This window comes from Hemitrygon akajei, chromosome 5 (assembly GCF_048418815.1).
Source record: "Hemitrygon akajei chromosome 5, sHemAka1.3, whole genome shotgun sequence".
Taxonomy (NCBI): Eukaryota; Metazoa; Chordata; class Chondrichthyes; order Myliobatiformes; family Dasyatidae; genus Hemitrygon; species Hemitrygon akajei.
In genome coordinates, this window is record NC_133128.1 from 189723260 (window position 1) to 189739318 (window position 16059).

The window sequence follows — 16059 nt, forward strand, 5'->3', positions numbered from 1 at the left end:
TTCTATCTCTTGATCCTCAAACTCTTGCAGAGAAAATGCTATGCTCCAATTACTATAAATCAACAGAAACTATGTAAAATATCAAACATATCTGTATAATTGGTTAAATTATTCCTAAATTCAGCTGAATACTGCACTTGATTTTCACTTTAGGTAACAAGAAACTGGCAGGAAAAATAAAATATCCAGAAAAGTCAAGTATAAGATAAACAACAATGAAGGAAATCATGAATTAAGGGTTCATCTGAAAGGTTTGACCTCCAAGAGGACCACAACCTTATTGGAGGGTTTGGAGGCTTGCGTGCCTCAATGACAGCTATGTTGGCTGGAGTCAGGGCTTCATGCTTTGGCTCCTGGTTAGGGTCACCCATGCCAAATAGGTCAAAGGGTACAGGCCAAACTAAGAGCCCTCCAGGTTTGGGGGTTCAGCTCAGGCTAACAACCCTGACTGGTAAAACAAAATTGTAATGGAATCCTATTGAGTGCAATGGTATTCCTGAGTCTCCACCTGAGACCTGCATGACTGACAATGGTAAAAACGAGAGAAAGCTACTGACACAATGAAGGGAGCCCTGAATATCACCAGAGATGGAGGATCTTCATTGATGTTCTAAATGCCAGTGGCATATCATGCAGTAAGTAAGTAAGGGCTTGAACAAGTATTTGATCTGAGTTGGTTTTGGGGCCTTTACGCGTTTAATGGGAATAAGTTGTATCATGACAAGTTCCACCTATTATGAGATTTGGCATAGATTCTTTAAACAACAAAGTTGAGCATTAGGACAGTGGTTGACTGTCCCCAAGTCTATATTAGCTCTGTGAAATATCAAGCCTTAATGAAAAGATGATCATTCACCCGTTTTCTCCACATCATTTGTTTTTTCAGGACACACATTGATCTCATTACCAACATGAATGCAACAAATTTCACAAGTGAAATAATTGCCCGTAAGGAAATTTACCTGCAACAGTGAACAATTACAACCAGAGAGTGACGTGGAGTGGAATAACGTACAGTCAGCTGGATTTGGCCCAAAGATTCCTCTGTCTGGGCTGTGCCACTGGAAGAAATTACACATTCTCTCAACTACGTTCTCTGTAAACAGACTTCCAGAGTCTTGAGATCCTACGTCATACTTGAAACACCATAAAACTCCATATTTACAAAGTATTATTAAAAAGTTATTCTACAAATTTTCTAAGATCTTTATTAATGTTGATCCTTCTGTAATTAAAGAAAACAATATTTAAGTTAGGAATTACTCTCTACATTCCCAAATGAAACTTTAATTTTAATCTATATTAAAATTGTGCACCTAAACAAAAATCATAATTGAAAATTTGGTAGTTGAAAGATCTGTTAACTCCAAAACAATTTGTAAAACATCGATTGAGCATTACCCATAATCAATCAGATACGGGAAAATTTTCCCCTCAGTTTTCGAGGTCAGGTAGAATTTCTTTCTCTGCCAGAAGGAGCTTAAAAAGGAAAATAGGAGAGCCAGAAGGGGCCATGAGAGGGCCTTGGCAGGCAGGATTAAGGAAAACCCCAAGACATTCTACAAGTATGTGAAGAGCAAGAGGTTAAGACGTGAAAGAATAGGACCAATCAAGTGTGACAGTGGGAAAGTGTGTATGGAGCCGGAGGAAATAGCAGAGGTACTTAATGAATACTTTACTTCAGTATTCACTATGGAAAAGGATCTTGGTGATTGTAGGGAAGACTTGCAGGGCACTGAAACGCTTGAGAATGCAGATATTAAGAAAATGGATGTGCTGGAGCTTTTGGAAAGCATCAAGTTGGATAGGTCACTGGGACCAGATGGGATGTACCCCAGGTTACTGTGGGAAGTGAGGAAGGAGATTGCTGAGCCTCTGGCAATGATCTTTGATTATCAATGAGGACAGGAGAGGTTCCGAAGGATTGGAGGGTGGTGGATGTTGTTCCTTTATTCAAGAAAGGGAGTAGAGATAGCTCAGGAAATTATAGACCAGTGAGTCTTACTTCAGTGGTTGGAAAGTTGATGGAGAAGATCCTGAGAGGCAGGATTTCTGAACATTTGGAGAAGTATAATATGATTAGGAACAGTCAGCATGGCTTTGTAAAGGGCAGGTCGTGCCTTATGAGCCTGATAGAATTTTTTGAGGATGTGACTAAACACATTGGTGAAGGAAGAGCAGTAGATGTAGTGTATATGGATTTCAGCAAGGCATTTGATAAGGTAACCCATGCAAGGCTTATTGAGAAAGTAAGGAGGCATGGGATCCAAGGGGACATTGCTTTGTGGATCCAGAACTGGCTTGCCCACAGAAGGCAAAGAGTGGTTGTAGACAGGTCATAGAGTGGTTGTACAAAGAGTGGTTGTAGACAGGTCATATTCTGCATGGAGATCAATCACCAGTGGGGTGCCTCAGGGATCTGTTCTGGGACCCTTACTCTTTGTGATTTTTTATAAATGACCTGGATGAGGAAGTGGAGGGATGGGTTAGTAAGTTTGCTCATGACACAAAGGTTGGAGGTGTTGTGGATAGTGTGGAGGGCTGTCAGAGGTTACAGCGGGACATTGATAGGATGCAAAATTGGGCTGAGAAGTGGCGGATGGAGTTCAACCCAGATAAGTGTGAAGTGGTTCATTTTGGTAGGTCAAATATGATGGCAGAATATAGTATTAATAGTAAGACTCTTGGCAGTGTGGAGGATCAGAGGGACCTTGGGGTCCGAGTCCATAGGACGCTCAAAGCAGCTGCGCAGGTTGATGCTGGGGTTAAGAAAGCATACGGTGTATTGGCCTTCATTAATCGTTGAATTGAATTTAGGAGCCGAGAGGTAATGTTGCAGCTATATAGGACCCTGGTCAGACCCCATTTGGAGTACTGTGTTCAGTTCTGGTCCCCTCACTACAGGAAGGATGTGGAAGCCATAGAAAGGGTGCAGAGGAGATTTACAAGGATGTTGCCTGGATAGGGGAGCATGCCTTATGAGAATAGGTTGAGTGAACTCGGCCTTTTCTCCTTGGAGTGACGGAGGATGAGAGGTGACCTGATAGAGGTGTATAAGATGATGAGAGGCATTGATTGTGCAGATAGTCAGAGGCTTTTTCCCAGGACTGAAATGGTTGCCACAAGAGGACACAGGTTTAAGGTGCTGGGTAGAAGGTACAGAAGAGATATCAGGGGTAAGTTTTTTACTCAGAGAATAGTGAGTGCATGGAATGGGCTGCCGGCAATGGTGGTGCAGGCAGATACGATAGGGTCTTCTAAGAGGCTTTTGGATAGGTACATGGAGCTTAGACAAATAGAGGGCTATAGGTAACCCCAGTAATTTCTAAGGTAGGAACGTGTTCGGCACAACTTTGTGGGCCAAAGGGTCTGTATTGTGCTGTGGGTTTTCTATGTTTCTATGTTACATTTGGAAGATGGACCTGCCAAGTATCCCCCAGTTTACCCATATGCCATATCCATAAATGACTTAGGCCATGTACCCTGAGCTCAGCAATCACTAGCTCTATATAGTGCTTATGATTTTTAAAAATAGGTTAGAGTTATTTCTAAAACAATACATTTATGATATGTACTAGTTTTTAAAATTAATTATTTTGTAAAATGTGAAGCTTTCACCATAACCCTGTTGTGGGTGAAACAATCAGTTCCAAATGTACTTGACTGACAATACTCAGCTGATAACGTCTGAATACTGAGAACTCATGTTGGCCTTGTTTCTTCAAGCAAGTAATGCAGAGTTTGGCATTCTCAACTCAATACTTATGCAAAAAATTTATAATAATTATACTTGTAAAAAGGAGTAAAAATATTAGCAGTTGTAATCATAATACCTTCTCATTTGTTTAGAAAAATGTACTTGCTTATTAGAGGAACATTCAATTAATGCTGTCTTGCAAATTTGCAGTGTCTTCAATCCCAATTCCCTTTATTTCCTTGTAATCCTGCAACTTATTCTCAATTATCAAATCTCTAATGTTTTCCCCACTTACCAATACTATGGGATAATTAATAATAATAGTAATGACAGTACTTTTATAATATTAGCTAATTATCCTAACCTGGTTTGCTGTGGGATGGAGTCAAAGTTACAAGCAGTCAAAAAGACCAATAACCCAACTACGTAATAAGGAATCCTGAGCAGATAACATCTTCTTTGAAGTTCTAAAATTTAGCAACAGCAAACTTAGATCATTTACATCTGAGAATGGGAGGAAATATCATAACGTTCATTAAGAAAGGAAACAGTGGTAAACACAGAGGGTACTCTGCCATGGGGAAAGCCCCTCTCAGGACTTTCCAGCTACCTCCCGAGTAGCAGGACAAATGCTGTCAAATGATTTCTGTCCATCTAGGAAGTACAGTGGACGTAATCTTCACCACATTACAAATACATGAGAAATGCAGGAAGTACCAAGCAATGTACAAAGCCTTCTCCAATTTCACTAAAGTCATCAATCCAGGTGGGACTCTGGAGTAACCTCATCTACTCCAGCTGCCCACAGAAATTTAACCTTTGCTTCATGACAGCTTGAATACCATGATGTTAACCAGTTATGGGATGTTAACCACATCACACCAATTTTATCAAAGACCAGAGTTATACAATAACCCACTCGTACCACCAATGGTGCCTCTACAAAACCCTCCAAATTCACTAGGATACACTGACATTTGTATATTTTTGCTTCCAGGGCAACACCCCAACAATCAGACCTTAACTGTTTACCCCAAATAGATTTGTGGATGATGCATCCTATTCTGAGCTTTCTTATAGAAAGAGAATACAAGGCATTTAGATGAAAAAAATCAAGGGTGAGGTCAAAGCCTCAGAGAAATGCATCACCTCACCATCTCCTGAGAATTTCAAGCCCACATCAGCTCAAAATCGAGGAACAATGGCATAGAAAACCAAGTCCATGAGCCAGGTGCAAACGGAAGTGGTAGTAATAGAGGGAGATTTTCACTTTACCAACTATCCACCCACCCACCTTGTCAAGCATCATCTGTCTCATCTGAAGAGGAATCCAGTTTCCAGCACCTTGCAACCCACAAATTTTGCAGGAGCAAAATATCTTTAATCCTGATGGAATACATGCTTTGAGAGATCATTAACAAAACAAAAACAAGCCTACTTTTTTTGTGATTGTTGGTAACCACATTAACAGATTTTAGCCTATGGTATAAGTATTGTTTTACAGCTTTTGCATTCAAATGGTAATATGTTGCAGTAACAATTCCAGTTTAGCCAGTTCTAGTTCTGTATTACTAATTAACTAACAAAACTAAATGAACTTAATGATTCAAGGTATTTTAAAAAAATAGTAATATATACCAGATGCCTTACTTTTGCAGTTGAAGATCCCCATACTGCAGGTTAACACTGGAACTGTCAGATTTAAGCACGATGCTGGATTTCTCTCTTTCTGAGGTCTCCGAGGTGCTGGATTCTGCTGCAGGTGTTGGAAGTTCTGGTATAACTTCACCAGTATCATTATTAGACTCTTCGTTACTTTCTATTCTCTCCATCTGGTCACAGGCTACACTACCGTGAACCATCTTTGTAACATTTGGCAAACTTGGCGTTGAAGGAGGAGTGCTCGTTTTGTTTCCAGTTTTCCTTTTCTTCACCGAAATGGGACATTTTTTCAGGACATTCAGACCAGTGTAGATACTGTCAGGGTCTGGTTCCTCATTGACCAGGACCTGTGTGTATTTCGAACAGAAGAAACATCACTCTAGATAACAGCACGAGACCATTTAATGCATCTTAGTTTAATATCGATCAGCAAAGAGAGAGAGGGAGAAAGTAATAACAAATTAGCAGGAGCTTGATATCCCTGCTGGAAGTGTTTTACACAGGAAGATATGAAGCCATTGCCATGTTCAGTTCTGACCTCTGTGTCGAGTTCCATGTTCTCCCCATGATTATACAGGTTTCCCTGTGTGATCTGGTTTATTCTCACATCCCAAAGATGGGCATGCTCATTGGTTAATTGGCCACTGCAAATTGCCTCCGGTATAGGTGAGCGGGAGAGGTTAATGGGAACATTACAAGGAGAAGTAGTACAGAACAGGATTGTTCTGTGAGCTGGGATTGACTTAGTGAGCTGAAATAGTCTACTTCCACGTGTGAGATATACTATATGAAAAAATGCAAAGAAAATCGCACTTTCAGCAGAAGCAATATATTTCATATCCATGATTGAATTAGGTGAATTATAATACGCAACTCACTCTTGTCATGGGATAAGAATTGATGATTTGAAGGTTAAACTGTCAAATCAGCCACACTGTTGCCTTTTAGTTGGGTTGTCCTTCACCCAGTTTGATTCCTTCTACACCCGTTTCTGTTTCAGTTAATCAGTTTAATTCATTTAACTCATATGTCATTGATCATTAGCACCTCTTTGTTATCTTTGTTTAATAATGTACTGAGTGATATACCCACAAAGTAATCAAGTTTTTATTTAAAAAGTGGTCTATTACTTTATAAGTTACTTTCTTTAAAAAAGTACAAAAAATCCCTATAACATTTAATGTTTTTGGAAAATGAATGTTTGGAAATCTAAAACTTGTTCTTTTCTACTCACTCACTAATGCTGAAGGCAAAAAAAAAAAGACCTAAGGCAAAACTTAGATAAAAATCTCAGGTGCCTAGGACTTTTTGCACAGCACTATATATTTGAATAACATGCAAAAAGCAGCCAGCTGGGGGAGCTCAGTGGGTCAGGCAGCAGATCAGGGAAATGGGCAGTCAATGCTTTGGGTCGAGACTCTTCATCTGCATTGAAAAGCGAAGGGAAGAAACGGAGCAAGAACTGACAGGTGAGATGTCAATTCAGGTGCGGAGAGGTGATAGGCAGATAAACAGGGTCAGAGGCCGAGAGGTGATGGGTGAAGGCTACAAAGGGCTGCAGCTGATGGAAAGTGGAGCATGGAATATAACAGGGGAGCTGGTATGGGCAGATAGGAACAGTAGGACAAAGGGACATAGTGGAGCAGAGTGTGGGTGATGGGCAGATGGAGATAGTATATGAGGTGACACAGGGCCTGGAGATGTGGTGTGAATGAAGTCGATTAGGGGAAAAAAAAAAGGACAGAAGAGAAACAATTTACCAGAAATCAGAGAATTCAATATCTGGTCATGGACTACCCAGACTGATTAAGAGCTGCTGTTCCTTTAGCAACCCTTGGAAGTCCTGATGAAGGGTCTTGGTCTGAACCATTGACTGCTTATTCACTTCCATAAATGCTGCCTGACCTGCTGAGTTCCTCCAGCATTTTGTGTGTGTTATTTCACCCCCCCCATTTAAGCCTAGAGTAATCACAAGACAATGTTTACAAAGACCAATTAATCTACCAATTTTTGGACTGTAGGAGGAAACTGGAGTTCTGTGTCCATTCTGCATCTCTCTGTAACATTATTATCAGTAGAGAATTAGAATCAGATTCACGTTTAATAGCACTGGCATATGTTGTGGAATTTGTTATGTGGCAGCAGTACATTGCAATACATAATTTAAAAAAATCTGTAAATATATATATATATGTAAAAAGTATAAAGTTCATGAGTTTAATGTCCATTCAGAAATCTGATGGCAGAGGGGAAAAAGCTGATCCTGAATTGTTGAGTGTGTGCTTTCAGGCTCCTGATGGCAGCAATGAGAAGAGGTGTTCTGGGTGGGGTGCGACCCTTACTGCTGGATACCTTTTCTTGTTGGTAGGTCTACCTGCTGTTTGCTTTATTAAGTAGAAACACTAAAAGCATAACTGACATTATAGAACTTATGCAAAGAAAAACATATCTAAACGGAAAACATATTAGTAGTCTCTTTGATACAGCTGACTTACCCGAAGGATCAGCTTCAATTTTATTAGGCTGCTGGGACCTGAATGATCAAGTGGAAATCTTTGGTCGAGGGTCATATCAGTCGCTTTCAACAAATGGTAGAAAGGAACAGTCAAGATCCCAAGGGCACATTCTCTGTCTTTGTCTTTGATCTTCTCAAAACAAATTACATAAGTAGTTCACAAAACACACAACATAAAACAAAGGTTAATTCTTCCATTCCAAGTATAAAAACAATTTGGTATCTACCTATCCAGAATTAACCAATATCCATTAATTCCTGAAAATATATATATTTTTATAGCTCATATATTTGAAATCATTCTCTTAAGAAACATTCGGAGGACAGATTTTTATTAGAAAACTTCAGGTAACACTGCTAATGGGGTTACTGGTATTGTCAATATTTCAGATCTAGACCCTTCACCTGGACTGAATCTAGAGTGGATCAGTTGAGATGAATGGTCTCTACCCAAAATGTTAACTGTTTCTCTCCATTGTTACTGCCTGCCCCATAAAGTTCCTTTGGCATTGTGTGTATTGCTCCAGATTCCAGCCTATGAAGGCTTTTGTCTCCATACTGGCCACAGTTTTCTTCTAATTGTTTGGAAATAACTACATTACCAAAATGGGCATGACAATTATTTGGGAATGGGAAAGGTGGTAGGATCCCAATTGGTTCTTAGCTCTGTTTACACGCGAGTTATTTATCTTCATGCAACAGGGGTGATTTCAAGTCAAGTCAAGTCACTTTTTCTTGTCATTTCAACCATAACTGCTTGTACAGTACACAGTAAGAACGAGACAATGTTTTTCAGGACCATGGTGCTACATGAAACAATACAAAAACTACACTGAACTACGTAAAACAACAAAAAAACTACACTAGACTACAGACCTACCCAGGACTGCATAAAGTGCACAAAACAGTGCAGGCATTACAATAAATAATAAACAAGACAATAGGCACAGTAGAGGGCAGTAAGTTGGTGTCAGTCCAGGCTCTGGGTATTGAGGAGTCTGATGGCTTGGGGGAAGAAACTGTTACACAGTCTGGTTGTGAGAGCCCGAATGCTTCAGTGCCTTTTCTCAGACGGCAGGAGGGAGAAGAGTTTGTATGAGGGGTATGTGGGGTCCTTCATAATGCTGTTTGCCTTGCGGCTGCAGCGTATGGTGTAAATGTCTGTAATGGCGGGAAGAGAGACCCCGATAATCTGGTTTCTGGTTTTCCTTAAGACACTATTAGACTTACAGAGGACACAGGGTCCCAAAGCAAAGGGATCAACACCTACTTCAAGACTGAGTACAAGGAGTCTTCATTTGTCCTTGGAGTCAATATGAAGTCATGGTAGGACAACATCATTGCTGAGGAGGTCTTTGAGATTTTATCAAATTGGGACTTATTGTTTCTCTGTCATGGACAAAGTCTCCGTCTCCAGCATTCTTGGTTTTCAGTGGAGAGTGTCAAAACTAAAGATTGCACACATTTCAAGGCAACCAGTGAGGTGCTGGAACTTCTACACTCTTTCCTTCCATGAACCTTAGCCTTCAAGTGCCTGCATGAGTCAGGATGGCAAATCGAAGGCCACTTTCCTTTAGTGCTTGCTCCCCGTTCAACTGGCCATGTCTACCTAGTTCAGATTCTTTCTGGTAGAGAAGCCAGGAGTCTCTTTGTAGGTACGAATCATTATAGACTTCAGGGCAGTCCAGATGCAGCGGACACGCTACAGGTCAAATTGGTTGGGAGTTGTCAAGGTGTCTTTGTGGAGTCCCTAAGAGCTTCAGCATTAATTCTCATGTAGCAAAGTTCCTGTTCTGCGGCTAATTTGATGGAGATAACCGTGCAATTACTTGGAGGACTACAATGACCATTAGTGCCCATTGTGGACACAGTTCTCTTCAATTCCATTCCAAAGCAACCTATCAAGTCCAACCTTGCCACCAACTCCAGCAAAACATTGCAAAAGCTATTTGTGAATCAGAATTGAAGCCCCAAAGAGCAGATGCTATTACTGCTGAAGTTTTAAATGTTCACACTGAAGGACTTCAGTCACAATTCCACAATCTAATAGTCCACACCTGGTAAGAAATTGATATGTGACTGGGTCTCAGAAATGCCATCCTCAAGAAAGGATAAAAAAATTGTTTGCTGTAAGAGCTAATTACATCCTTAAGGATGTAATTCAAGGATGTTTTCAAAACCTCCTTGAAATGATGCATTTTTGCCTGTGAGTCTTTGATCTCTCAAAGAGAAGCTTAAGGAGATTGGGAGCATATAGAAGACCAGCATAATGAGCAGGATCAACCATCTCCCAAGTCATTCACCTGCCCTCCCTGCCAGTAGCAAAATCTGCACGTCTCACATTGTGTTCACCAGCCCTCTCAGAAATGAAGTGAAAGCAAGTCGTCCTCAATTCTGTGAGACTGTCTAAGAATAAGGACTATCCAATACAACAAAAAATAGGCACGTCTTAGTGTTTCCTTAAGTTCAAAATCAGCAGAACTGATTGGTAAGGCCTAGCCCTTGTCACAACCAATGCCACGCAGCTCCCCTACGTTCACCAATAAACCAATGATAGCAATTGGGCTTGCAGCTTTCCACACACACCTAATCAGTTTGACATACATACATCAGAATTTTCTGAAGTTGCTTTTTACAAACTACATCATAAATTTTCATTTGGAAAATTAGCCTGAGTATAATAGGTTTTTCCTTGTCCATGCTTATTAGAAACAACAGCCTTATGTAACAAAATATACATTACCTCTATATATAGTCCGTCAGAGTGAACATTTTTGATGAAGAAAGTAAATGCCTGTTCCCAGACCGGTGCACTAGTATTGTAGCAAATCTGTAAATTCAAAATTAGTGTTAGTTAGACTCTCCCTCAATAGTAAATGTTTATAAATTTAGTTATTTGATTTACTTAAATGACTGGCAAGTTCAAGTTCCGGATTGTCATTCATTCATACATGAATACCCATGTATAGAGCCAAATGAAACAGTCTTACTCCGGGGCCAAGCTGCAAAACACAGTGCCAAAGGTCACACACAGCACAAAGCACATAGAGATAGCAAGCACGTATAAGATAGCAGTATAATACAGTCTCTGAGTCCATGGATGCTGCAGCAGTCTGCAGTCAAACACAATACCGCTTGTCTTCTCCCAAGCGAACAGTGGGGGGCAGCATTGACTCCAGCAGGCATGCCGTGGGACACTGCTTTTGGCACTGGTGGATCACCCGACTCTTGGGCAGTTGCAAATAGGCAACACCATGGCTCGAGGTCTAATCCAAGGCCACGCAGCTCCCGCGCCATTTGCCACTAAACCAATGAATTGGACTTGCAGCATTCCACACCGCCAAAGTCCAACAGGGTATTGCGATCACAAACTAAGTGACAAAGACAATCATTCGGTCTTAGACTGCACAGCTCCTTCATGCAGGCAGCATCACCGTCCGCACCAAGTCCAGCTTCTTCTCCCCCAATGAGCAACTCACTGATGGGATATACCCGCAGTACTTTAAGTTTTAATGTCCAGCAGGGTCTTACGATCATAAAAAATACATTTAAAAAAAAAACAAGAAAACCTTTGGTTGAACGCATAGAAGCTGCTGCGTACGAGCCTCTCACTGATAAGAATTCCTTTCTTATGAAGTCATTAATTTACGGTTACACACTTACAGTTATAACTACAAATTTTTGAAAGGATCCAGCTTTAATATTTTAAAAGTACATAAATTATCTACAATTTTAACTTTTTTTAATCTGTTTTTTCCTTCGTCCTCCAAGAGGCCCACAAACTCATCGTGGTTTGGAGGCTTGCATGCACCAATGATCTGGAGTCAGGGCTTTATGCTTTGGCTCTTGGTAGGGTCACCCATGCCAAACAGGTCAAAGGGTAGAGGCCAGACTAAGAGTGGTCCACCAGTTCTCCAGGTTCGGGGGTTCAGCTCAGGGTTAACAACCCTGACTAGTAAAACAAAATTGTTATGGAAGCAGCATAGAAGAATCCTCCTACATCTGAGTGTAACAGTATTCTCGAGTCTTCACTCGGGACTTGCTTGACTGACAGTAGTGAAAACCAAGAGGAAGCTACTGACACAATGAAGGAAGCCCTGAAAATCACCAGAGATGGAGGACCATCATTGCTGCCCTAAACGCCAGAGATGTAATGGGCAGAAAGCAAATATTCTCAGTAAGTCTGCACCATCATTGCAGTTTTTCTTTGTCTTCTCCCCCTCCTTTCTCCACCATCCTGATAAACTGCTGTAAGAAATGATTATAATGCTGCTCCTGAGAATTATGCAATAACTTTAAATCTTGCAGCACTACACAATAAGCCAACTTTTGAAAGACCTATAAAAATCAGCTATTGGAAAATTGGACGAACCCTCACATGCAACTTCAATCCATGACAAGAAGTGTTTGACCAGCAGGCAACATTTCCCCTAATTTTTTTTTTTACAACTGCGGGGACTAACCAATGCTCTGAGCAGGAAATTTTTACCCAGCCTGTAAACTGCGCAGCACTTTAAATGAAAACTGAAAAATCACACACTTGATTTTATTTATTAATTAAAGGATATGATGAAATGCAGTACAACAAAAGGAAATCTTCCATGTTTCGACAACTTTCAAACTTAGATGACGTCAGTGTTTAGTGGCCCAGCGGTTGATTAACAATGAGCTACCGACTTCCATTCTGTGTTTATTGTTACAATTTGTAACAGTGTTGTAACTTGAAAGGCTGACAATGTAAATATGTTGAAGTTCTAAAATTTTCCAAAGTAAAAGTTTACAGTAGTGTACATTTATTACTCAGAAAATGTATGGATTATTTTCTTTAACACAATTATTATAGAATATTTCACAATTATAATAATCTAGATTTCAAAATTATATTAACATTATAGAAAAGAACATTCCAGCTGCATAGCAATAAAGGCTATGGTACAGGGGCATTTTAGTTACTGTGCAGCTCTGGGGGAACAGAGCCTGCAGGTCTGCCAGCTTCCAAAGCTTGCTTCTGTTTGTATACCGGATTTTTCAGAAAATTTCCAGGTTTGATACTCGCAAAAACTTATCCCCACCGTTCATCGACTGTATCACCCAAGGCAAAATTTTAACCAATAGGCCCATTACAAACTCAATGAAAAAGCTCCAGCCCAACCTTTGACAGAGTCTACACATCCCTCAATCGGCCTTTTGGCCACCTCATCACCCATTGATGGAGTAGAAGCAAGTCATTCTCATCCTAAATTGTCAGCATAGAAGACTCATTTTCCACAGCAGTCAACACAATTGCACGGTGTACCTAGCAGTTCAATGGATTTCATGTTGGTGAAATAGTATCACATTATGTAAATACAGGAAAGCTGAATCAGTTGCTTTCCTATTCGAGGCCTAAACTGGAATCTCCCTTTCCAATTTCCATTTAGCTCATTGAAGGTACGGGCTTATTTTCTGCCTCTTTCACAGCCAATTAACAGCAAATCCCTGTTTTCACATGGTCCACCATAAACTCAAGAAATTGCATCACATCTTCCACCTGAGCACTTTGTATCCTGCAGAATTTCTTACAGAATAACACTTGTGGGAAACCTGCTCCTTTCCCAGTATCCCCCAGTTTCTCCTCACAGAGGTGGCAATACCTTTCTTTTTCAATTTTTTTTATTCCTCTTTTGATTCTAACTACTGGCTGCAGTTAGAATCTTAATCTTGTTATCTCATGTTCTCATTATTCATATATTTATTTATATTTGAACTTGTACAGTTTGTTGTCTTCTGCGCTCTGGTTGATCTTTCATCGATCTTGTTATAATTATTATTCTATCAATTTGCTGAGTATGCCAGCAGGAAAAGGGATCTCAGGGTTTTATGCGGCGACATATGTGTAGTTTGATAATAAAATTTACTTTGAACTTTTGAACTTCTTTTGAACTCAAGTAGTTATCATCTTGACAGCTTTGTTTGCATCCTACCACACACTTTCCCTGGAATCTCTCCACCCCTCTTCCGGTCTGCAACTCACTCAGTCACTTTTCCAGTTCTGAGGAAGAGTCTGTTTCTTTCCTCTCAGACGCTGCTCAACCTGCTAAGTGCTACCATCGTCTCCTACTTTTGCAACAACTGTAAGTTAGGTACCCATGGCTTCTCATCACTGATTCTGGCCAGGCAGCGTGGGCCACTGGGCAGAAGGTCACAACCACCTTATCTGTTATTTACTTATTGTGAGACAGATGGGTGCTGCTTGGCCTGTCAGGTTCATAGTGATGCCCGCTACATCAACGAAAGGAGGTGCAGTCACCGGAGAGGGTTCAAAGGTGGTTCACGAAAACTGTTCCGGGATTGAAAGGCTTGTCACATGAACAATGTTTGATGGCTCTGGCCCTCTACTCACTGGAAATTAGAAGAATGAAGGGGGATCTCATTCAAACCTATCAAATGTTGAAAGTGGATGTCGAGAGAATGTTTCCTATGGTTCAATTTAATATCAGAAAGCCTATACCTGAAACTCTTACAGTTCACAGAAACATCTACAAAACAAGGAACTCCACGGAATGAATAACAGTAACATCAAGAGCCCCAAAGCCCCCTTCCCATGCACAAGCAGCAGCAGAATCATCAACCATGCCCCTCCTCCCTTTGCACCACCCCCCCCCCCCAACCATACAAGCAGCAACAAAAGCCCCCTCAAAGAGACCTTGATCTGGAATCCATCAGAAAATACAGTCCATAACCCAACACTTTGGTATCTCAGACAGCCTCTCGCTCACTAGCGAGGGAGAGAGAGATTGCTCCTGCACCAGTGAAAGCAGGAGAACAGCAGCTCTCTGTTCTGATGTTGGGGGAGTCTAAGACTAGAGGACACAGCCTCAGAATAGAGGGACGTCCATTCAGAACAGAGATGAGGAGGAACTTATTTCGCCAAAGAGTGGTGAATCTGTGGAATTTGTTGCCATAGGTGGCTGGGAGGCCTAGTCATTGGGTATATTTAAGACAGAGGTTAATAGATTCTTGGTTAGTCAGGGCATGAAGGGATATGGGGACAAGGCAGGAGATTCCATGGATCAGCCATGATGAAATGGTGGAGCAGACTCGATGGGCCAAATTGCCTAATTCTGCTCCTATATCTTATGGTTTTAAATCAATCCCATCAGCCCCAGCCCACGCAACATACTCTCACTTACATGCCCATCAATTCATGGTTTCCCCATTTGCCTGTAACCCACCAGCACCTATCGATAGAAAACAGGAGCAGGTGTCGCCCATTCAAACACTGATGATGTTCTGATAAGATCGTGGCTGATTATTTATCTCAATTCCACATTCCTGCTCTCTCAATAGCCGCCTCTGCAGGTCTGCGGGATAGCAAGGTAAATAAAGCCTCTGGTCATGGTGAGAACCTACAAACTCCACACACAGAGCAGACGAGGTCACGACTGAACCTGCTCTGGTGAGACAGCAGCACTAACCGCTGACCCACCGGGCAGGACATGGACAACTAATTCTGTTGTAAAGCGCAACTAAGGAATGATGAGAAACTCAACTCATTTCTGTTGTCATTTATAACAAATAAACAGTCTTGAAAATGGATATCTTGTACCTTACTTTCTTGCTTGCTGTTTTCAACCTGAAGCTGAACTGAACAGCTGGGTTCCAGGGTTGTCTTCTTTATTGACTGTGAAAGAAAGTGAAGCATAATCCTCACCAAGAGCTGATAACACACTTGTAATCATTTCAGATGACTGCACATCTGAATATAGCATAACCATTACAATGATGAAAAGCATGATAGGACTTCTGCAATCTGTTTGTTTTAAATCCAAGACTGTACCACTGCTTGGTTAGTGTAGGTTGTACCACGATTACGCTAGGATTAAATTGGGTTTGCTGGTTGGTGGCTCGGAAGACTATAAGGGCCTGTTCCAAACTACATCTCAATAAGTACAATAAATTAAAAACTGCAAAGAGTGCAGGAAAGATTTATGAGGATGTTGTCAGGACTGGACGGTCGAATTTATGGGGAGAGTTTGGCCAGGCTAGGTCCTTGGAATGTAGGAGAATGAGGGTCAACCTTAGGGAATAATTTAGGATTATGAGAGGCAGCGATTAGGTGCGTAGTAACACTCTCTTCCCCAGGGTAAAGGAATCCATGTTCTGGGGTCAGAGATTTAGGGTGAGAGGAAGAAGATTTAAAAGG

At 41.0% G+C, this 16059-nt stretch overlaps 1 protein-coding gene across 1 annotated transcript in view; it reads right to left on the reverse strand.

The window, feature by feature from the left end:
- The window catches only part of LOC140728591 (extended synaptotagmin-3-like), a 104261-nt gene that overhangs the window by 8879 nt on the left and 79323 nt on the right, over window positions 1–16059 (reverse strand). Inside the window, exons 15-19 of the mRNA XM_073047562.1 lie at window positions 15463–15537; window positions 10618–10704; window positions 7855–8004; window positions 5348–5706; window positions 963–1061 (exon numbers count right to left, since the gene is read on the reverse strand). Coding sequence (XP_072903663.1) covers window positions 963–1061; window positions 5348–5706; window positions 7855–8004; window positions 10618–10704; window positions 15463–15537 — 770 coding nt within the window. The remainder of the gene's footprint in view (window positions 1–962; window positions 1062–5347; window positions 5707–7854; window positions 8005–10617; window positions 10705–15462; window positions 15538–16059) is intronic.